At 46.8% G+C, this 22,653-nt stretch overlaps 1 protein-coding gene across 2 annotated transcripts in view; it reads left to right on the plus strand.

The window, feature by feature from the left end:
• ppm1kb (protein phosphatase, Mg2+/Mn2+ dependent 1Kb) overlaps positions 1-11,166 on the plus strand; it is a 106,365-nt gene extending 95,199 nt beyond the window's left edge. For both annotated transcript variants that reach the window (XM_039750148.1, XM_039750150.1), the window contains exons 6-7: positions 3,390-3,524; positions 10,990-11,166. In XM_039750148.1, the coding sequence (XP_039606082.1) occupies positions 3,390-3,524; positions 10,990-11,121 (267 nt within the window). In that variant the 3' untranslated portion in view covers positions 11,122-11,166. The remainder of the gene's footprint in view (positions 1-3,389; positions 3,525-10,989) is intronic.
• Positions 11,167-22,653: the final 11,487 nt, after the last annotated feature.

Consider the following 22,653-nt stretch of genomic DNA (forward strand, 5'->3'; position numbering starts at 1 on the left):
AGCACAAGAGAAGGAGTTTTAGAATTCATCAATGACTGTTAGCGCAGCAACATGGAGTGAAGCCGGTCTAGATTTAGTGTTCTCTAATAATCCTGCTAGAATTGATGGTGTAGAGGCGATTGAACCGCTAGGGTCAAGTAGGGTATAGCAGAGCAGTTTTTGAGCAGACACAGCAAAGTCGAAGAAGGATGGACTTGGAGAAGCTTTTAGGTGTGGAGACAGTCGAGGAACAGGTTTAAAAATGTTTTACATGTAATGCAGGACAGGTACATACCTAAATTTGGAATTAGTAGGAAATTAAAAAAAATCTTAAACTTAAACTCTTGGTTTAATAAAGAAGCTGCAAAGGTAAAAACAGACAAATACAACAAATAAGACTAAATACCTCCAATGTGAACCGTAGGATGTAAGAGAACGTGAGGGCAACCATGAAGAAGGATATCAGGGAGGCTAAAAGACGGAGGAATATAACAGATAAGGCGAAAGAGAACCCAAACAGTTTCTTTCAGTATTTTAGCAGTAAAGAAACAGTCAAGGAGGAGGTGAAGTGCATCAGGAAAAGTAAAGGGGGATTTAAAGATACAGACAGTAAAGTAGCAGATGCTGTAAACTTACATTTGTGTAGAAGTGGATAACCACCCAGCAGTAACAGGGACTACTAAGGAGGTGCTGAGGGACTTGGAAATTGTAGAGAGAGAAGAGCTGTGATGATTAAATAAGCTGAAATCACACAAATCACCAGGACCAGATAATATTTAGCCTCGAGTTGCTAAGAAGGTTAGCAAATACATTTATAAACCAATGACACATACTTTTAGGAAGTCACTGTCCACTGGGGAAATTCCAAAGGACTAGAAAATGGAAAATATTATCACATAATATAAAAAGGATGACCAGGTAGTTCTAAGCAACTATAGGCCAATATGGTTAACGTGCATCACAGGAAAATGAATGGAAGGAATTATTAAGGATAAGATTGAGCAACACATGGCAAGGACAGGACAGCCAGCGTGGGGTCAGAAGAGGGAGGTCGTGTTTCACTAACAGGCTGGAATTCTGTGAGGAGGCAACAAAAGGAGACGACCAGAGAGGAGCAGATGAGATGATTTGTGAAAGCATTTGATGAGGTGCCACATGAGAGGGTGGGCATCAAAAAGAAGTGGCAGTTCAGTGTGATGTGTGTAGATGGGTGCAGAATTGGCTCAGACACAGAAGGCAGAGGGTGATGGTGTGAGGAACCTCATCAGAATTAGGGTGACGTTAAGAGTGGAGACCAGCAGGGGGCACTGCTAGGGCTGCTGCTATCTTTAATATAAATACATGATTTGGAAAGGAATATAAGGAACAAGCTGGTAAAGTTTGCAGGTGATACCAAGATAGGTGGACTGGCAGTTAATCTGGAATCCATTGAATCATCACAGAGGCACTTGGACAGCAGACAGGCTTGGGCAGATTTGTGGGCGATTAAGTTGAATGTCAGTAAATGTAAAGTATGACACATAGAACTCAAAATGTTACGTCTGATCACACAATGGGAGGCCTGCAAATTGAAAGTTCACCCTGTGAGAAGAATTTAGGAGTCATAGTGGACTCTGCTATCTCTTCTCAAATCTTCTCTACTATCAACTTTCAGTCAGTGTTCAGAAGCCATTAAGAAGGCTAATAGAGTGTCAGGTTATATAGCGCCTTGACGTGTGGAGTTCAAGTCACAGGAGGTTCTGCTCAAGCTTTATAACACACTGGTGAGGCCTCATCTGGAGTCCTGGGTGCAGTTTTGGTCCCCAGACTACAAAAAGGACATAACAGCACAAGAGAAGGTCCAGGGAAGAGCAACTAGGCTGATTCCAGGGCTACAGGGGATGAATTATGAAGAAAATTTAAAAAGCTGAGCCATTTCAGTTTAAGCAAAAGAAGATTAAGAGAAGACCTGATTGTTTAAAATTATGAAGGGAGTTAGTCCAGGGATCGAGGCTGTTATTTTAAGGGTAAATTTTGTACAAACAATAAGTTTTTCTTTACACAGAAAACCATAGACAGTAAGACTTTAGAGAATTTAAAAACTAGACTTTGTTTTTTTAGAAGAATTAAGTGGATATGACTGGCTAGCTTTGTTGGACTGAATTGCCTGTGTGGAAAAATGAGCCCCGACACAGACAGACAGACAGACAGACAGACAGACCGACCGACCGACCGACCACATAAGTCCCAAAGCACAGATGTTTTTTATGTCTTTTCCTTTTCCGGCACACAGTACACAAATCACCACAAACAGCTCAGTCCCTTCTTTTCTATTCTCTCTCTTTCTCTTCTACTTCTCCTGCAAGCTCTGTCCTCCACCTCCCGACTCCAACTCCATGAACGGATTGAGGCGGCTTCTTTTATATTGCACCTGCAATTTCTCCAGGTGCTCCCTGATGATCTTCCTGGTGCGCCCGAATTCTCTTCCGGCAGCAGTTCCTTGTGTGGCGAAAATGCTGCAGTCCAGGGCTCCGGAACCATCCAGACACCCCCTGGGGGGAGATATCATTTCTTTCCAGGTCCTTCCATAAAGGCGCCCCAGCTGTGGCAAAGATGCTAGCCGTCCATCACACCTGTTATCGTCCAGATTGCTCTAATTTTCTAATGGGGTTAATGGCAAAACATCTGTATATAGCTCAGAAATATAACACAAGTCCTACAAGAGGCGAGATAACCGTAAACCCTTGGCTGGTATTAAAGGAGTAAACAACAAATCTTTATAAATGAAGGATTTCTCTAATGAAAATAGAATACAAAACAAAAAGAGGCATCGGAGCTTCCTAACAATTTCATCCTAAGCAAACAAGTCCCCAAAATCGAAATCCAATAAACAGAATTCTTAAGACAGAGCAAGAATAATCAGAAAAATGGAAAATCCAACCGCAGAATATGGTAATACTTACAAACCCCATAGTAAATGAATGATCTCCTGCTCCTGAGCCTTCTCAGCTCACATATACAGTATAGCCAGAGTGATGAACCAGAAGCAGTGACGTCAGGGTAGCCCCACTTCCTGAGGCTCCACCCACAAAGAATAAGAAACAGTAGAACGTAAATATAAAATTACATAGCATAAAGACATGAAAAAGAATAACTGCAAATTGACAAAAACAACAATAAGACCTAAAATACATATAAGTTCAAGTTGATACATAACACCACTGAGTCAGCATGGGCCATAATCCCTAAGGAATGTTTCTGGCACTTTGTTGACTCCATGAAGAAGAAGAACATGGGCCCTTCTGTGGATTAAAGAGGGTCCAACCCTGGATTACATAAGGTGGACATAATTCTGAGGCAAATGAATACATTTACTTTATGGCGTGCAAAAGGCCCACAGTCATTGAGTGTGTGTTCTTGTCTCCTCGCAGCTCCATCACGTGTACGACTCTTTCCTGGCGCTGACTACCGATGGTGTCAACTTTATCATGAACAGCCAGGAGATTTGTGACGTGATCAATCAGTGCCATGACCCCCTGGAAGCTGCCCAGGTGATCTCTGAACAGGTGAGTGGCACCCCCACTGCTGACACTTCTTTATTGTTGGTATTTTTCAAAAGCAAAGCTTATTTGTAATCATCTTTTTATTTCATTACTCTGCTTGGTGTTTACTCTTTGGTAGTTTCAAAGTGGAGCCAGGGGTAACAGGCCTGTGCCAGTAGATGGTTAACCGTGGAGATGCTCGCCTCTCCCCTTTGCGTTCCCCACCAATGAACCTCATCAGTTGGCACACCCTGCATAAGTACAGTGTAATCAATTCGAATTTCAATTAAAAAAACTGAGCAGAGGTATAAAGAATGCACGTGTAGTAAATCGTGATGAGCGAACCCCACTGAATTCACTTCACCTCGAGTTCAGCAAAAACACGGCAATGCTGAGGACTTTTGAGTAACTGATAAAAAAGCGCTATATAAATGTAATGTATTATTATTATTATTATTATTATTATTATTTTGGCGAGCTGCGTGAATTCCATTGAAGTCACTCAGGAAAGAGAAACTGAACTAGTTTTGAGAGATCAATTAGATTGAACTTTATGTGCACACAAGGGGATTAGACCCCACACTATGCGACTCTTCAATTCCACCCGGGGGAGTAAATGCGAACATTAATTTTATTTTAATTTTTTTTCATTTTTATTACTATTTAATTTAATATTGTTTCTTTGTATCAGTATACTGCTGCTGTGAATTTCCCCTTGGGATTAATAAAGTATCTATCCATCTATAATGGTGCTGCGGTCTTCTAACTCTTTAAACTGCACCGCACTTTTTGGTCATTTTCTGCTACTTTGACTTAACTGGCTACAATGTCATCATAATTCACTTAATATTCACGTATTCCCAATCAAAATAAAGGGCGGACGTTTCTCTTTCAGAATGTTTACAGCTGGAGAGTTAGTTCTGTTGTACGTACATACGTTACTGCAAAAGTTGGTAACGTTTTTACCAAATAATGCTCTTTATTATTACAAATCTTAGTAGCAAACATCGCAAAAGTGTCACTAAAGGGATCAGGAACCGCTAAAAAAATGATAAAATATCAACACTTAACATGTCTATGATTATTTTCTTAAAGCCAATTGGTATTTGTTAGCGTTATTTCTCTCTCAGTCGTGGTCTTTACCCGCTACCTGGGGCTCCACCCACAGCAGTACGTAATTATAGAATTACGAGAGAAGACAATAGAAATAACATAAAGGCATGGAAAAGAATAACTGAAAATGAACACAACAATAAAACATAAAATACATAGAACTTCAAGCTGATACATAACACCACTGAGTCAGCATGGACCCAAATCCCTAAGGAATGTTTCCAGCACTTTGTTGAATCCATGAAGAAGAAGAACACGGACCGTTCTGCCGATTAAAGGGAAAAAAGTGAGGAGCTGCAGCAGTCAGTATCAAGAGACACTCTGCTCCACAGTTGTTTGAAAGAGCAGAAGCTGGGGAACTCAGAAGGATGAATGCTGAATAGCCTACCTGTCATTTTGACAAACAAGGGTTAAAAGTCGTAGTGGACTTTAAAAATCAATGTCCAGACAGTTATCAGAAACCATTAAGAAGTCTAACAGAATGTCAGGTTATATAGCGCCTTGATGTGTGGCATACAAGTCACAGGAGGTTATGCTGAAGCTTTATAACCCACTGGTGAGGCCTCATCTGGAGTCCTGGGTACAGTTTGGGTCTCCATAAAGACATAACAGCACAAGAGAAGGTCCTGAGAAGAGCGACTAGGCTGATTCAGGACTACAGGGGATGAGTTAGGAGGAAAGATTAAAAGAGCTGAGCCGTTACAGGAGATGAAGAGGAGACATGATTGAAGTGTTTAAAATTTTAAAGGGAATTAGTCCAGTGGATCGAGACGGTGACTTTAAAAATGATTTCATCAAGAACACCGGGACGCAGTTGGAAACTTGTGAAGGGTGAATTTCACACCAACATTAGGAAGTGACCAAGTCGTGTGGTAGACAGGAGGACTTCAGGGACCTTCAGAACTTGACTTGATGTTTCTTTAGAAGAATTACACGGATAGGACTGGTGAGGCCTCATCAGGAGTCCTGTGGGCAGTTCTGCTCTACACAAAGGACAAAGCAGCACTAGAAAAGGTCCATAGAAGAGCAACTGGGCTGATTCAGGGCTACAGAGATTGAGTTATGAGGAAAGATGAAAAGAGCTGACCCGTTACAGTCTAAGCAGAAGAAAACGGAATGTCAGTAAATGTAAAGTATGACAAAGAGAAAGTCAAAAGTTTGAGGTTTGAATACACAATGGGAGGTCTGAACATTGACAGTCCACCTCATGAGAAGGATTTAGGAGTCGTAGTGGACTCTACACAATCAACTGCCAGACAAGCCATTAAGGAGGCTCATAGAATGTCAGGTTATATAGCGCCTTGACGTGTGGAGTACAAGTCACAGGATTTTCTGCCCAAGCTTTATAACACACTGGTGTGGATGGGACTGGTGAAATTTGCAATGAAGCCACAATACACTACTTTGGAGTTCATTATTGCATTTTGCACATTTCAATGTGATTGTTGTGATTGTCTGCGTTGATTAAAAATTTGACTCATTGCCCAGCACTAATTATTACCCTTAGCATCTCCATGCAGGCACCAGACTGCCATTTTGGAGCACAAGGGTACCTCCAGTATGGCTGCCGCCCTTCACATACATTTGTGAGGTGCTGGTGGAGCTGACGGCGTGAGCCTCTGAAGCAGTTGTGCTGTTTTATCAAAGTTCGGTAAACTTGTGGGCATCAGAGAATTTCAGATTACAGTTTGATGACGTAACTAATAGGGTGGTCAGCACTGCTGCCTTGTGGTTTCAGCGTCCTGGGATTGAATGTCATGCTGGGTCGATTTCTGTGTGGGGTTTTCAACTTCCTCCTGGACAGATACATCTAACTGGCCATCTTATGTTAGCCCCCTGCTTGGGTGTAAAAGCGTGTGGGCCCTTTGATGAAATGACACTCCATTCAGGGTAGGCATGTGCATGATGATGCCAGGAGAGTCTCCAGACTGCCACCGACCTTCCATTGGATTAAGCAGGTCTGAGAATGTCGGTTTGTTATAAATATGGTGGAACTTTGTGTTGGCTGCACGTCTGAGACCGGGCCCAGGGTGCCAGCTGAGCCGCATCATTATCTCGAAACAGCAGAGAATCAGTGTGACCGAGGGCTTCAGTGACAGGACGGGTGACAAATATCAGAGAAGCATTTTGACTCCAATTTTACGCCCAGAGTCCTTCTTGATGACGTCTCCTCAAGGCACCTGAAGGTATGAAGCCAGCCAGCTCCATTGATTGGAGTGTAAAGGACAAAGACGTCTCAAAGTTTGTTTGTGTTACTCCCGTGTGTCCAGGCTACATGGAGTCCGTTGTGCTTCGCTAGGCAGCACTTGTGCCTGAGGTCACCTGTGTGAATCTGTGCCTCCAAGACGACAAATCCAGTTTAGCGTAACATGATGATGGAGGAGGAGGAGGAGGTGGACACCGTGATTATCTGCCCCACACCACAGGTCTGGGAGGTTTGGCGTGAATGCCAGGCTTGGTAGTTGGAGTTGGCACGTTATCTCTCAGCGTCTATATGGGTGGCATTTCTGTGGATGTTTGCACTTTCTTCCCAGAACCCCAAGGACAGGCACAGACTACGTTAGACTCACTGGTGGCCATGTATTATCCTGAATGGACCAAAACCCTGCAGTTTTCTTCTGAAAATGGGTCTTAAAATCCTGAATTGGACCAAGCAGGTCCGAAAACGGATGAATAAGTGGATGGGTGAATGCAGCTTATGGGCAGAAGTTTTACTCGAGACATTTGTGTGGAGTTGAAAGCACATCGATAGCCAAACACGCTAGTGGGATTTCTAAATGTTCAATCCGCAGTTCTGATTTCTGCTCTTCCATTGTAAAGCCCTCAGCTTCAAGTCGAGAGCCGTAACATTCCAGACTAGCCAACTGATTCTGAGCAATGAATTGTGGGTAGTCGCTGCTTCTCACTTTCCTAGTAGAGTGTCGAAGTTACGGGCCGTGCCAGTGCCACACCACAAAGCACCCTGCCGTCAACCCCCTGCCACCCCCGTTTAAACAGGTAAATCCATGGAAAAGGAAAAACGACGACCAGCTCCTAATTGGTAGAAAAAAACTGGGGAATATACTGTAAATTTCATAAAAATAACAATAAGCAAAATGAAAAACATCTAAAACTGGTGTCAGGGATGCCAGGGGCCATGACCCGGCCGGGACGCCATGAGGGACCAGATGTGGGTCTGTGCCCACCCTGGATCACATGGGGGTCGCCTTCCTGGTTGCTTTGGGGGCCACAGGTACAGGACATGGAAGCTCCACCCTGTAGGGGCCCGTGGGCACCGCCAGGAGGCACCCCAATGCCTTGGGGACCTGTTACCCCAGCACTTTCGCCACACCAGGAAGTGCTGGGGGGAAGAATTAGGATGGCGCCCGGAGAGCTGCCAGGAGAACAGCCGGCACTTCTGCCACGCTGGGGTGTGGCCAGAAGAGGAATGCCGGGAACACCTGGGGCTCATCCGGGGTCTGTATAAAAGGGGCCGTCTCCCATCATTCGAGGCTGGAGTCGGGAGGTGGAAGGACGAAGCTCAGGAGAGCTGTGGAGGCGGCTCCTTTTATTCAGTACCCGGGTCCCCAAGGCATTGGGGTGCCTCCTGGCGGTGACCACGGGCCCCTACAGGGTGGAGCTTCCATGCCCTGTACCCGTGGCCCCCAAAGCAACCAGGAAGGCGACCCCCACGTGATCCAGGGTGGGCACAGACCCACATCCGGTCCCTCATGGCGTCCTGGCCGGGTCATGGCCCCTGGCATTCCTGACACTGGACAAAGGCAGTATATACACAGTGAGGGATCAGCCAGCACCCCGCTTCATTTGGAGAAAAAGCTCAAACGGCATTGTGGAAGTTGTCTGCCTTTGAGTGTTCCTCTTCTGAGGCTTTGGGGTTTGCTTCTCTGTGCTGGAGCTCAGTGCTCTTTGCTGTCTGATTCAAAATGAACGCCAACTTGCAGCGACACTCTCCTTTAAACAGTCCATGGGGTGGAAGATGGAGGATGTTTGGGGCCAAAGCTGAAATGACATCAGTGGGCTTTGTCCTCCTGACTACGGACAAGAGAAGACCGGTTGTTAACCATCTCACTTCCCCGGACGCTGGTGTCTGTGTCCTTACCTCCCAGTTTGCTCCCATGTGGCAAGCCCCTGAATTCCCACCGCCAAGTTCGAGCCCAGTGGGTTCAGCAGACCCAGCCATGAGGTCTAACTTCCGGGATAGGGATTTGCCACTGCAGTAGAGAGAAACCCCTCTGGTGGACCACCTTGAAGAGGTCAGGTTGGAAGTCCAGGAACCACCGGGTGATGGGGGGGGGGATCAGACTCCTTATATGATTTGTGGCCATCCACTGCAGGGGGTCATAGTACGTCACCACGGTAAATTCTAGCCCCCCGAATGGTAATACCTTAACTGAATGATGGCTCACTTGATGACCAGGGTCTCTCCCTCTCCACCACTGCTTATCTCCTCTCCCAGTCCAGCAGTTTGTGGCTTGGGTTCATAAGCAGTTGTCCCACCACTGTCACCAGTCCAGAGCCCTGGTTAGAAAGTGTGTCATGGCAGCAGACTTCTACTTTGTCATCTCTCCATTCATTCACTAGCTGTACCTGTTGGGCCGCGTTTGTGGTTGTAGTGTACTGGTCGCCAGACTGAAACTGAGCCATCACAGGGCACACTTATACAAGCGCCAGGCTCGCTCACAACTGCCAGGTAAGCAGGTGACACACGGGTGGGACTGGAATAGCTGGAGCCACACAGACACTCATTCGTTGTCATTCAGTTGTAAACTCGCTTAATCCAGCTGGGTGGTCACAAGAGGTCAAGTCACGTTGGGGAGCCTGCACTGGTACAGCGCGTCGCCGCACCCACCACACGACAAAACAACTCGGGATCCCGGTTTGCAACCCCCCGGGCAGACACGTGGTCCAGTCCCACCCTCCGGAAATGACCCTCTATCTGCCGCAGCCAGGTGTTACGTGGGTGACCCCTTGGACTGGTCCAGCCACTCGAGTCCCCAGCAATGAGGATCTTACGAGCCGGATCACCACATGGCCGTAGTGCCGTAACTGACGCTCCCTCACAATGCAGGTCATGTGCCTCATTCGGGACCCCATGAGCAACACAAAGTCAAACCAGCGAGACCCAAGGATTATCCAGAGAGACACACATGAAGGAGTCCAGTCCTCCTCTCAGGTCACCGGATAGCGTCCATGTCTCACAACCATATAGCAAGACAGAGAGGGGTCACAAGAGGTCAGAGCCTAGCCTGGCAGCTTCAAGCACAAGGAGGGCACTAAACCCTGATGGGGTTGCCAGTCTATTGTTTGGCACACTCACTACCAGTGAGAGGAGAACAAGAGACTCTGGGGAAATGAAGCCACACGGACAGCAAGTGGGTCCACAATCTGAGCCCAGTCGGCCAGAGCTGTGCAGCAGCAGCGCTTACTTACCCCTGTGCTCCATGATTATTTATTAATGTCATTAATGATTATTTCATGAATTCTCGGAGCCCCTTCTAATTTACAATGGTGACGGACAGGCTGACAGACGAGATTAGACAGGAGTCCCCGTGGACTGTGATGTCTGCTGATGACATTGTGATCTGCAGGCTGAGGAGACCCTGGAGAGATGAAGATATGAGAGGAGAGGAATGAAGGTCAGTAGGACCACCAGGACAGAATACATGTGAGTGAATGAGAGGGAGGTCAGTGGAATGGAGAGGATGAGGGGAGGAGAGTTGATGAAGGTGGAGGAGTTGAAATACTTGAGATCAGCAGTAATGGCGAGTGTGGAAGAGAAGTGAAGAAGAGAGTGCAGGCAGGGTGGAATGGCTGGAGAAGAAGAGTGTCAGGAGTGATTGGTGACAGACGGGTATCAGCCAGAGTGAACGGGAAGGTCTACAGGACAGTAGTGACACCAGCTGTGTTATATGGGTTGGTGACGATGGCACAGGAGACAGAACTGGAGGTGGCAGAGTTAAAGATGCTAAGATTTGCATTGGGTATGAAGAGGATGGACAAGATTAGAAATGAGGACATTAGAGGGTCAGCTCAGTATGGACAATTGGGAGACAAAGTCAGAGAGGAGAGATTGGGTTGGTGTGGAGAGATGCTGAGTATATTGAGAGAAGGATGCTAAGGATGGAGCTGCCAGGTAAGAGGAGAAGAGGAAGGCCTAAGAAGGAGGTTTATGGATGTGGTGAGAAAGGACATGCAGGTGACGGGTGTGACAGAGCGAGATGACGAGGACAGGAAGAGAAGGAACAAGATGATCTGCTGTAGGGACCCTAACGGGAGCAGCCGAAAGATGAAGATTATTTCATGAATTCTCTGTGCAGTTGCTTTGATTGACAGCCATGGATGGTTTTCCTTCATTCCTTTTTCTTCTCGTCCGCAGGCTCTCCAGTACGGCTCAGAAGACAACAGCACTATCATCATCGTTCCTTTTGGTGCCTGGGGAAAGCACAAAAGCTCGGATGTGAACTTTTCATTCAGCCGAAGCTTCGTCTCCAGCGGCCGATGGGCATAACGTGGAGATAACTAGGAATCGCCAATGTGCAATAAGGGAAAAAAAGCCCCCCCATCATGCACATCTCCTTAACGCTCAATGGAATGTATTTATTAGAAAGGCGGAGTTTTACACTGAAGCTGCTCAGTTCGGTGGCACATTGGGTTTGGTAAGCACACGGGCACCACTGCTTTTTATAAAATGTTAATCATCATTTTTCTAAATTATGGGTCCTGCCCCAGCCGTAGGGTACCCATAGTTTTTTTTTGTGGGGGGGTTTGTTCATTAATTGTGAATTGGCCCCAACTCTTGGACCTCCTGTACAGTACAGGCGTCTGGCACTTATCAAACAATCGTAAGGCCAGGACATTGGCACCACTGTCGGGTACGGCTCTGCCTGGCTACACCAGCCCGATGATCTAAGAATATAATCTGTCATTTCAAGCCCTTCTAGTTATTTCACTGGAGTTTTGTGATGGAGACGCACAATTCTGATACCGCCGCGTAACTTTAGGACGTTTCACCCTCCGCTCGAGCGAAGCTGCATTTCGGTTTCAGCACAACTTTTATCTCGAACCAACCTGTGAGTTGGATGGTGGCTTTCGTATTTAATGAGAAGGTTTTGCCGGAGCTCATCGATCAGACTTGGGGAAGTTCAAAGGTGGCAATGCTTTTTATTAGGACTGTGGGACGAGGGACACTAGACTGGTCACCACCAGTGGCTTCTCTAAACCATCCCACTTTGTCACTCTGTATTTCTTCACTTCTTTGCACATCACACCTTGTGTCACCCTAGAAGCTTTTAGCAGACACAGATTGCATTGGGGGGACCAGCGCACCGATCACCCATCCATTCAGTCTGAAGAGGTTTTCATCAAACAGGGAAGCTGGACCACCCCAGGACACACACACAGTCACTCTCACTAGGACAATTTAGAGTCACCTGCAGGGGAAAGAAACCAAGAAAAAGGAAAAAAACACAAATGCCACCCGGGTTGATGCAACTGCAAGGCATGCCATTATGGGGCTGGCATTGAAGCACAGACCTGTGTCGTTATTAAGATCTGCTCATACTTTGGTGCTTGTCCTTATTACTCATCCATCTATTCATTCACTACATGTACCTGCTTTACTACCAGCTGCGCCAGTCCATTGTTTGGCACCCTCACCAACATCAGGCTAATTCAGAGTAGCCAATCAACATAACTGCCATCTCTGGGACGTGGGAGGAGATCTGTAGAGACAAAGCCACACGGACAGTGACCCACCCTCTACCAGCTTCCCATCTTCATGCCCACTCTACCTAAAAATAAATGATGTGCGTTGACAGCCAAGTGGTAGTGTGGTCATTGTCACCTGCCACTACAGTCTCTAAAAAAAAAAAGACCATTTAGAACAAAGCAATTGTCTGAAAACAGAAATGTAATCAAAAGTCCTGAAAAATACCAAATCTGGGCATGAGATGGGCACAGATTGGCTCAAATCAACAGAGCGCTCCAAGTCTGAATACCAAGTTGTGTTTGGCCCATTCTGATGCACTGAAGTGGCTTTCTAGCTTAATAGGGCAACTGTGAAGCCTGGCAGCCTATTGCTTAGTTAATCCTGCTCATGCCCACCTTCAGTCTATCCGTATAGCTGCCCGTAGGCCGTATCCACCCCAGAAGCAATTCGTATCCCGAGGAGGTCCAAGTCAAGTGAAGGCTTCAGATGCTCAATGCGACTGTTTGCAGCTCGGTACTCGTTTCTAGCAGTTTCAAAGGGTCTTCTCCCACCACAGGGCGGCTGGGCTCTCCGTTAGCGCCAAAGTGAGAGGCTCGGAGCAGACCCTCGACGTCGAGAGGAGCCACTTGAGCTGGTGTCTTACCAACTACCCTAAAGTTGCACAGTTAGATACAGGCACAACCAGGAGGGAGGAGACCCCGGGGGAAGACCCAGGGCTCACTGGGGGAAGACTGAATCTCTCAGATGACCTAGGAATGCCAGTGGGAGTTGGCAGGTGTGGTTGGGGAAAGGAATATGGGCCTCCTGTTAAGAGTGTTGGATAAGCAACGAAAAATGAGTGAAGTTCAGAGGGACCAGTCCATGCATTTAACGGTCTGTAGCCAAGTGAAATGAATGAGCCGGTAGCGTAGCAGAGGGTATGACATTAGGGGCCTTCAACTGTCAACTCGGTGAATAGGATTGGTGAGCTTGTTGGGCTGAATGGCCCGTTCTTGTCAATGGTCTTGTAATCTTCTTCATCATCACTTGTACATCTGACACTCTGTGGCCACGCTCTGCCATGTTGCCCGATTTCTTTCAAAAACAGCCAAGGGGACCAGCCTGCCATCTTGAAAATGGGTGAAGTTGTGACTGGCACATGGCCCACGATTTGAGTTTCAGCCGTCTGGCAAGCGGTACAAACGCTGATCCCACTGCCTGGTACGTGAAGGACGATTGAGACTTGAGAGTGGGGGCCCCCAGCTGAAAAGAAAATGTTTATAACAAAAAAATGGCGATGGTCGCAGCAAAAGTAAAGAGCATATGAACAATTACTAGGAAACGCCCCACAGCATCCTAACTAGCACTGACAGAACACGTGTCGTATCACGCTTCAACGACATCAGTCTTGTATTTAGAATGTGAAAAAATGTCTGACGAAAACATTGACAGCGTGCCATCGTTGAATTTCTTGCTGGGGACAACATCTCGCCAGTTGAAATTCATGCAAGGAATGCATATGGAGACACTAGCAGTGTCAGAGTAAAGCACAGACAGGGACACCCACGCAGCACTTCAACCGGCAGCAAAAATAGAAACCGAATTCAGTAGATGACTAGAACTTTTTTGAACCTCAAGGGAGAGTTTTGTCAGACCTCTTAAAATGGTGACCAAAATCGATAAAGCAAAATAAAGATGAGATCATCTGATTGATGTCTGCGCTACCAAAACCAGAACAAGGAGTCGATGAGTGACGATCACAAATACGGGCCACCGTATACCAGCATGGAGATCTTCAGCCTACTAGAACGGTGGTAATTCAGGAGCTGGGACTGGACTGGGTAGTGAAGTAACATTCAGCAGATCTAAATAACTTCTGCTCTACCGAGAGCACAATATGAAGTCACCAGTCTGTGTATTCATCCACAACGACAGTAAGTGGATTTTGATGCTCCTTGAATGGTGGATAGCTGTGCATTGGTGCTTACAGATGACTGGAAGTTAATGGAAGCTCAACGAAGGGTTTTGTCAAACTTTCAGGATGGTGGCCAAATTCTGTGAAGAAAGATCAGTAGATCTACCCGATTCTGCTCTACCAAAAACAGAACAAGCAATCGATGAGCGCATTGTAGAGAGTCGATGAGTGACGGTCACACATGAGGCTCTTCAGGCTGCAGGTTGTGAGTCCAGCCACAAGAAAACGTTTTTCCAAACTTGTAGGACGGTGGCTAAAATACAAAATCTGGTGTTGATATTTGGTGGTGAAGTTGATGAAGGTCGACAGATTTGATTGACGACTTCTCTACCGAAAGCTGAAAAAGAAATTGATGAGCTTATCTTAGACAATTGACAACTAAAGTTCACTAAAGGTGCAGCTGGCTGCCTGGACATCGACATTTGAGTTTTACGCACATCTAGACACGAGTTGAACCTCAAGGATGGGTTTCCTGAAACTTCTACAGTGGCAAAAATCTGTAGATTTGATTGACTTCTGTCTGACTGAGACCTCAATACGATATTAACTGTAAATGGATTCTCAAATGTTTTGAATGTTGGCAAAAGTCCATCCATTGGTGTTGGCCATTTTGAAGTGGAGTAGATAAAGGTCCATTGATTTATTGCTCTATCGAAACCAGAAGAAGAAATTGCTGAGCTTCTATTAAAACGTCGACAAGTGACAGCCAAACGCGTTGGTGTTTATGCAGGACTAGACGGGAGGCGAACCTCAAGAGTTCCCGCAAACGTCTACAATGGTGGTAAAAAATTCAGGGTTGGGTTGGGTCCATAACTCTGATTTGACTTTTGCTCTACCGAAAGCTGAAAGAGAAAGTTATGAGCTCATCAGAAAAGACTCGACAAGTGACAGTCAGGTCAGTGACAAGTGAGGCTGCGTGGGTAGCATTGTATCACCGTTTTTGCATGAGTGGAAGTGAGGTGAACCTTGGGTTGGTCTTCAAACAACTAGAAGAAATCGGAGTGAAGTAAAGGTGGGCAGATTTGATTAACTTCTGCTCTCCAGAAATCACCGAGGTCCTCGTCGAGAGTCGGTCAGAAATGAGGCTGTTCAGGTAGCCAAGGTAATGAAGGGAGTCTTCAGAACACTAGAAGAAAGAGTGGACAAAAATCGCAGTTGGGATTTTGTGGTGAAGGTCATAAAGATCAGTAGATTGGATGGACACCTTGGCGAGATTCAACCACAACTTCAGAACGGCAGCAAAATTGAAGATTGGGGTTGTGTATTGAAGCAAATGAAGGGCCGTTGATTTGATTGACTTGCAGTAGTTGGTATTCACGGTTTTTATCGACTCGTTACTTTAACGTCGATGCCAGTATACCCCGGCATTAAAGCCACCGTTAATAAATATTTCTGAAAGATTAAATACACCAAATGTTGTCTAGAGGTCATTAGGCACATGTGACAAGGTGCTGACGGTGAAGTGCGGAGGTGTCACGGTGCTCGATCTCCTCTTCAGAATCGCAATCAAGTACATCGGGAGCATTTCGCCATTAAACATGTGACATATGATTTTATACTTGTGCTCCCAAAACCATGAAAAAGCGTTAAAAGTGAATTGTAATAAACGGCCGCTTTGTGGCCTGCAGCAGCGGAGTGGATATTAGCGTTGTTATCGTTTTGTATTTCTGTGAACGCGATGAACTTGAAGTATATGACAAATGGGCAAAGCTGGGCACTTTAGTAAAGTCGGCGATGCGCTACGGTGAAGAATTTTGTTTATCTCGGCACATAACAGAAGGCCACCTTTAAAGCACAACGCGTGTGACGTGAATCGGGCGAGGACCCTCGTGTACATATGTATATACCGTATTCATATTTAACTCTCTGTGAAGCATCCACGGCGGTGCTGCTCTGGCGTAGATTTATTTTCGTATTTAGTTGTCGTATCCTGCCCGTGAACGTGTGGTGATGTACAACACGTAGCGAGACGTTTTTGGTGGGCTCATCGTTTTTTAATTCTCGTGATGCAACTTCAGAAAGCACACAGCACCCTAAACGGTTTTCCCAACTAGCGTTGAATGCGCGTCCCAGGCGGCCCCTGTAAATTTTTGCTGCTCTGTCCATTTCTTGCAAATAAGGAGTTTGTTGGGAAATTTGAGGGGCAAAACGGTTTGGATAAAATCTACTTGATTGGCACAAGCGGTGCGGCCGTGTGGCGTATCATCGCTCGGACTTGAATTAACCATTTCAATGTTTCTATTGGGAATAAAGTGTTTTCTGTCTGCTGGTTTAGTGTCCTTGCTGTCAATTCCATTGGTGAACCAAAGTCGAAACTGAAGAAGAAGAATACGAGGGCGCCCCCTACAGGCCATTAAAAGAAAGCAGTCACACAAAAGTCATAATCTTGTTAAACTACAAATGGTTTAAGGCTTAGCGGGCAGATGAGCGCGCCAATCCAGTTCATGTTTACAGTGCTGTGAAAAAATATTTGCCCCCCCAGCCATGAAATCCTGTTTTTGCACATTTTATAAATTCAGCCCTCCAGACAAAATGCAATATTTAGAGGAAAGGGAACCTGAGGAAACACACCGTACTGTGTTTAAATCAGGACCTTATTATTTCAAGGAACAAACATATCCACCTCCCCTCACTCGTGTGAGAAAGTTCAATAATCACAGCTGAACACTTCCACTCTTCTTCGCTTTACTTCACAGTCATTGGCACCATTTGGGAACCTCCACTGGGCTCAAAACGTCTGGGCCGCCGTTCAGTGGCCGACTTGGTTTTGGCTCGTCATCCTGCTGCACAAGCCAAAGGTCACAGACCAACGACTGGACCGGACTGGACGTCGTCCTTCAGAATATTCTCGCAGTGTGTGTCCTTCACACCATCACCCCACATTTCATTGTAAGTCGGATGTTCTTCCCGTCGAGTTCCAGACAAGAGTAGGCCTTGTGTCATCCAAAGAGTTTGTCTCTCCATTGAACGCGACTCCAGTAGGCTCAGCGATCATCCTGGTGTTTCGTTCCACTGATCTTCAGCTTCAGGTCCCAGACAGATGGCTGCTCATTCTCTTTCAGAATATTCTGCTCAGCTCCACCACTTCTGGTTGCTTTCAAAGAAATCATATTTCACACCAGCACTCCCAAGTTTTATGGTGGGTCTGATGTTCTTACTGTCAAACGGGTGAAACAGTGGACCCTGTGGCCTACAACTTTTGGCTCAGCTGTCATTGTTCCCAATCAGCCCGGTGCTTTGTCACCGATGGGCAGCTGGATAGCGGAGGTCTCTGCTTTGCGCATCGCCCAGTTTTCTTCATGTCTCTTTCCTATCATGGAATCCTGAAGGCTAACCGTATCTGAGGGTCAGGGGACTGCAGTTGTTTGGATGTTCTTCCAGGGGGTCCTCTGGGACTGAATGACTGGCCACCGTGCCCTTGGGGTCAGTTTGGCAGACCCACCTATCCTTGGAAGAATCTGCACGGTTCCAAGATTGGAGATTATGGCTCTCACTGAAGTCTCATTAGCTTAGAAATGGGATTGTCGCTCTTCTCCTTATTGGTTTCAACAACCCCCCAATCTTTTCTGTAATTTCCTATTGATGGAGGCCTTGTGTTCTTCTAGAAGCCTCATGGTGGCAACTTTACGGTCATGACGAGGGTCCGATTCAACAGGTCTGGCCATTTTTTTAGTCAGTGGAGACGAATGGTCAATTAAGTTCAGTCAGTTGTCAGGAACTAAAGGGGCAATTACTTTTTCACACAGGATAACAAATACATTAAGTAGCAATTTGGAAATGGTGCTCTGTGTGTTTTTTTTTTGGATGCCCTTTATTTAGTATAAAGCCATTCACAGTAGAAAGGGGGCACACACTTTTTCACAGCACGTTCTTCACTAATTACAGCTTGAAATGGGTGGGCTGTTGAAGTAGATGATGTCCTCCTCGTCCTCCTCCTCTTCTTCTTCATGAAGTCCACATCTGGATGTCATGTAACAAAGGCAACTCTCCAGCTCCGATTAAGACGCCGCTAAACTCCTCGTTGGCTGGCATTGAGGGGGTCACTTGAGGGTCTCTGGAGGCAGCAGCCCCCTCAAGGGGGCGCCATCTGCACTAAAGGGTTTGGCCACGCCGGGGTGATTCTAAATGAACAGGACCCAACAGTAGCCAATGAATTGAAAAACGTTCCTCACTTGTGCTGCAGAATCTGTTGACCCATTAACGTGCAAAACGCATTCGTTCATTACTTCAGGAAAACTCGGTGAACAAAATAAACTGGAAAGCTGCGTCCCATACTAGAGTGCTATTGGAATTGACGGCCAATGAATGAGGGCGAGAGGCGGATCTTCAATTCAAAAGAACAAGCGACATTTCCATGGAGATTTTTGTATTGCCTGCCATTGTGCAGCGCTGCTTACTAATTGGAATCTTTGTTATCTTTGATCCCCATGAATACAATACAAACTCAATGGGGTACCGCAAGTCTCTCTATTACGAAAGGAAATCTTGAGACGAGACTTTTTTGAAGAGATTTTTTCAAGTCCCGCCCTCCTCTTGGCCACGCCCACCATCCTCTCACCTCTCATTGGTTTTTGTCGGTTCCTGCGCTCTCAGCTCTTAGAAATTTGAACCTTTTCCTCACTTTAAGACGCATTCTGTCCAAATCTTATTGAAGAATTTCCTCCTGATGGGTAATCAACAGCAGAAATGAGTACGCGGGGAATCCTAGCAGCGAGAAACGATGAAGTCACACGAATTAAACTGTCGATCGATTATACGGCAAATTGTTTAAATGTGTATCAGTAGGCTCTGCTGAAGCAGTTGGTGCTGATGGTGCGGAGGATGAAAACATCAACTCACGATATCACGAACTTCAAAGCCAAACAGAACGAAAACGTATAAATGCAACAAATACCAGCAACGCATCAGGAAACATCGTTAACTTTCAATTTATTACGTTTTACTATTTTTTACTGTGGTTAATTACTCGCTGTAATGTGAAATAGTTCTCTTATCATATGTAACAATTCCCATGAAAATAACAATCTGTTTAAATTGTACATCCGCGTCCCCAGAGCCGTGAAGTGTCTAGCGTGTAGCGCCCACCGGTGGGTTGGCAAGCAAAGCAAGAAGAGGACAGAGCCCCCTGGTCTATATCTAAAAAACGGTTGGGTGGGGTATTCCTTTACATGAACTTTGAAAGAGCAAATGAGTGTCGCCATCGCTTTTGACAGAAGAGAAAACTTCAAATAGGAGCCACGCTGGGCCTGCAAAACCACAATGGCGGCGGTGTAGCACCCTGCAGGACGTGAGGCGCCGTAACAGCGAGACGAGGAGAAGGCGGCAGCCCGAGGCCTGAGGTTGACGTCCGAGTTTGTGACCACGGTGACTCTTAACTTTTGGACGAAGGCAGAAGGCAAACCCGCAGGCTGGAGGTGTTCACTTACTACCTGGAATTACTGGGTTTAATGGTAAAATGGATTTTATTGAGGGCTGTGCGATGATTCAAAGACGACGTGATCTTTTCAAAACATCGCCGATACGAGATACCATTGAATGTGAGGGACGCACTGAAGGGTCAGCTAATGGAGACAGAGAGAGAGAGATGGTCATGGAGTCCAACTAATCAGCTGATCTACACCACAGGGAGCTCAGGATGCGCCACAGAAAATCAATTGTGCTTCGTTCGGTTTCTTATTTTGCCTTTTCTTCTCAAGCAGGTCAGGTCAGGTCAGATGCTTGGAGCAGGCTCTGGTCCAGCGTGTCACCACACCAGCACATGACGAAACAGTTCAGGGTCCTGACCCCAGGTAGTCATGTGGTCCAGTCCCACCCTCCATCTGCCACAGCCAGGTGTTAACGTGGGCGTCCCCTTGGCCTGGCCCAGCCTCAACAATGAGGATCACCCTCGGGTAATCGCACCACGTGACCGTAGTGCCTGACGCTCCCTCACAATGCAGGTCATGTGCCTCATTTGGGACCCCGTGATCAACACAAAGTCAAACCAGCAGGACCCAAGGAAGAGACACAGCAGTGAATGTTTCTGGACTTCTCTAGCGCCTTCAACACCATCCAACCTCTGCTCCTTAGAGACAAGCTGACAGAGATGGCAGTAGATTCACACCTGGTGGCATTGGTGGATCGTCGACTATCTTACAGACAGACCTCAGTTTGTGCGTCTCGGGAATGACATCGGGGACTGGACTTTCTCCGGTCCTGTTCAGCCAACATACATCAGACTTCCAATACAACTCGGAGTCCTGCCACGTGCAAAAGTTCACTGACGACACTGCTATGGTGGGCTGCATCAGGAGTGGGCAGGAGGAGGAGTATAGGAACCTAATCAAGAACTTTGTTAAATGGTGCGACTCAAACCACCTACAACTGAACACCAGCAAAACCAAGGAGCTGGTGGTGGATTTTAGGTGGACCAGACCCCTCATGGACCCCGTGATCATCAGAGGTGACTGTGCTGAGGGTGCAGCTGGATGATAAACTGGACTGGACTGCCAACACTGATGGTCTGTGCAAGAGAGGACAGAGACGACTATACTTCATTAGAAGACTGGCGTCCTTCAACATCTGCAATAAGATGCTGCAGATGTTCTACCAGACGGTTGTGGTGAGCGCCCTCTTCTACGCGGTGGTGTGCTGGGGAGGCAGCATAAAGAAGAGGGACAAACTGGTGAGGAAGGCAGGCTCTATTGTGGGCACGGAGCTGGGCAGTTTGACATCCGTGGCAGAGCGACGGGCACTGAGCAGACAGACTCCTGACAATCATGGAGAATCCACTGAACAGGATCATCTCCAGACTGAGGAGCAGCTTCAGTGACAGATTGAGGAGACCCCACACTATGTGACTCGGGGGGGTAAACGTTAACATTATACAAAGTTATTGTCTGCTATACCTGCATTGTTATCACTCTTTAATTTAATATTGTTCTTTATCAGTATGCTGCTGCCGGAGTGTGTGAATTTCCCCTTGGGATTAATAAAGTATCTATCTGTCTATCTGTCTGTCTGTCTGTCTATCAGTCTTCATCTCAGGTCACTGGATGGCGTCCATGAGAGTACCAGGACTTTAAAGACTTGGACCCCTTTCCTGTGCCCTCCCAGTCCGTCTACTGACTTCATAGGGAGAGTCACATGAATGTCACTGCCGCGGTCAGTAAGCCTCTCGATGGCGAGGTCGACACTCTCTCCGCAGACAGACACACTGCTGATGTCGCTGGCGTGTTTCTTGAGCCGTCAGGACGAGTGACTCCGAGTGCTGGCCGCCACTTCATAGTGCAGCTTCAGAACATTTGGAGGACGCTGAGCTACCAAGAAAAAAAAAAAAAAAACGATTGGCACTTGGAACCTGTGAGCCCCGCAGCAGTGCCACAAATATACCAGCGGCCATCCTGCCCAGCCTCTGTGCACAACACGCCGATTCGATGGCCTCTTCTCAGCCTGCTGCTCGAGGGGATGTGTGTAGCCCCCCTCATCAGTGAACGTTTTTACATCTAAAATGAAACCCCACCCCGTGTCTCAATGGCGCACATTTAGCTGGTAGTTTTATATTTATTTATTTTTTTTGAAAGGGAAGCCGAGTCAATTTCACTCACATTGCTGGCTCATCATTAATATTAGATTAAACGTGCCACCCCACCAACTACCCGGTGCACCAGATTTAGACATCGTGGGACACGGCAGCCTGGGTGCCCCTGGAATGGACGGCGGCCTCCCCCAAGACACTAGATGGCAGCCTCCGTGGAGTGTGGCAGTGCCCCAGATTCTTGCAGGGCATCCTGGGACTTGGAGTTCAGATTTTCAGCCCTGTTGGGTGCCACTGGGGGGGTGGTGGTGTCGAAGGGAGTCATCTTTCCTTATAGTCCGGGTGTACGTGTGGATCAGGAAGACTGAAGCAAACCACAACCCCACCGCCCCCCCTACCCCCCAGTACTCCGGGCTGATTAAAAGAACTGACCTGGAAGTGCTGGCAAGTCACATGGGCGGGAGAACAGAAGAACTTCCAGGTCAGGACTTTCTATAAAGGACTGCTGAAGACCCAGCAGGTGAACCGGAGTCGGGTGGTGGAGAAAGACAATTGTGTCGTGTTGCCCAGTTCATTGTTTATTGGTGGCTGTGGTGCTTGAGGGCACCGCTAAGAGGAAAAGCAATGAAACGTTTCTTATTGCTTTTACTTTGTGTCTGCAGCAACTGTCTGTTGGGGTTAAAGAGGCACCGGCGCCCCCTAGTGTCTTACAACATATTTAAAAAAAAAAAAGTGATGACTGCAGTTTGATGATTTGAGGAAATTTCTGCACTGGTACAGCGTGTCACCGCACCAACACCTGACGAAACAACTCGGGATCCTGACCCCCAGGCAGACACGCGGTCCAGTCCCACCCTCTATC

Source organism: Polypterus senegalus, chromosome 4 (genome assembly GCF_016835505.1).
Source record: "Polypterus senegalus isolate Bchr_013 chromosome 4, ASM1683550v1, whole genome shotgun sequence".
Lineage (NCBI taxonomy): Eukaryota > Metazoa > Chordata > Cladistia > Polypteriformes > Polypteridae > Polypterus > Polypterus senegalus.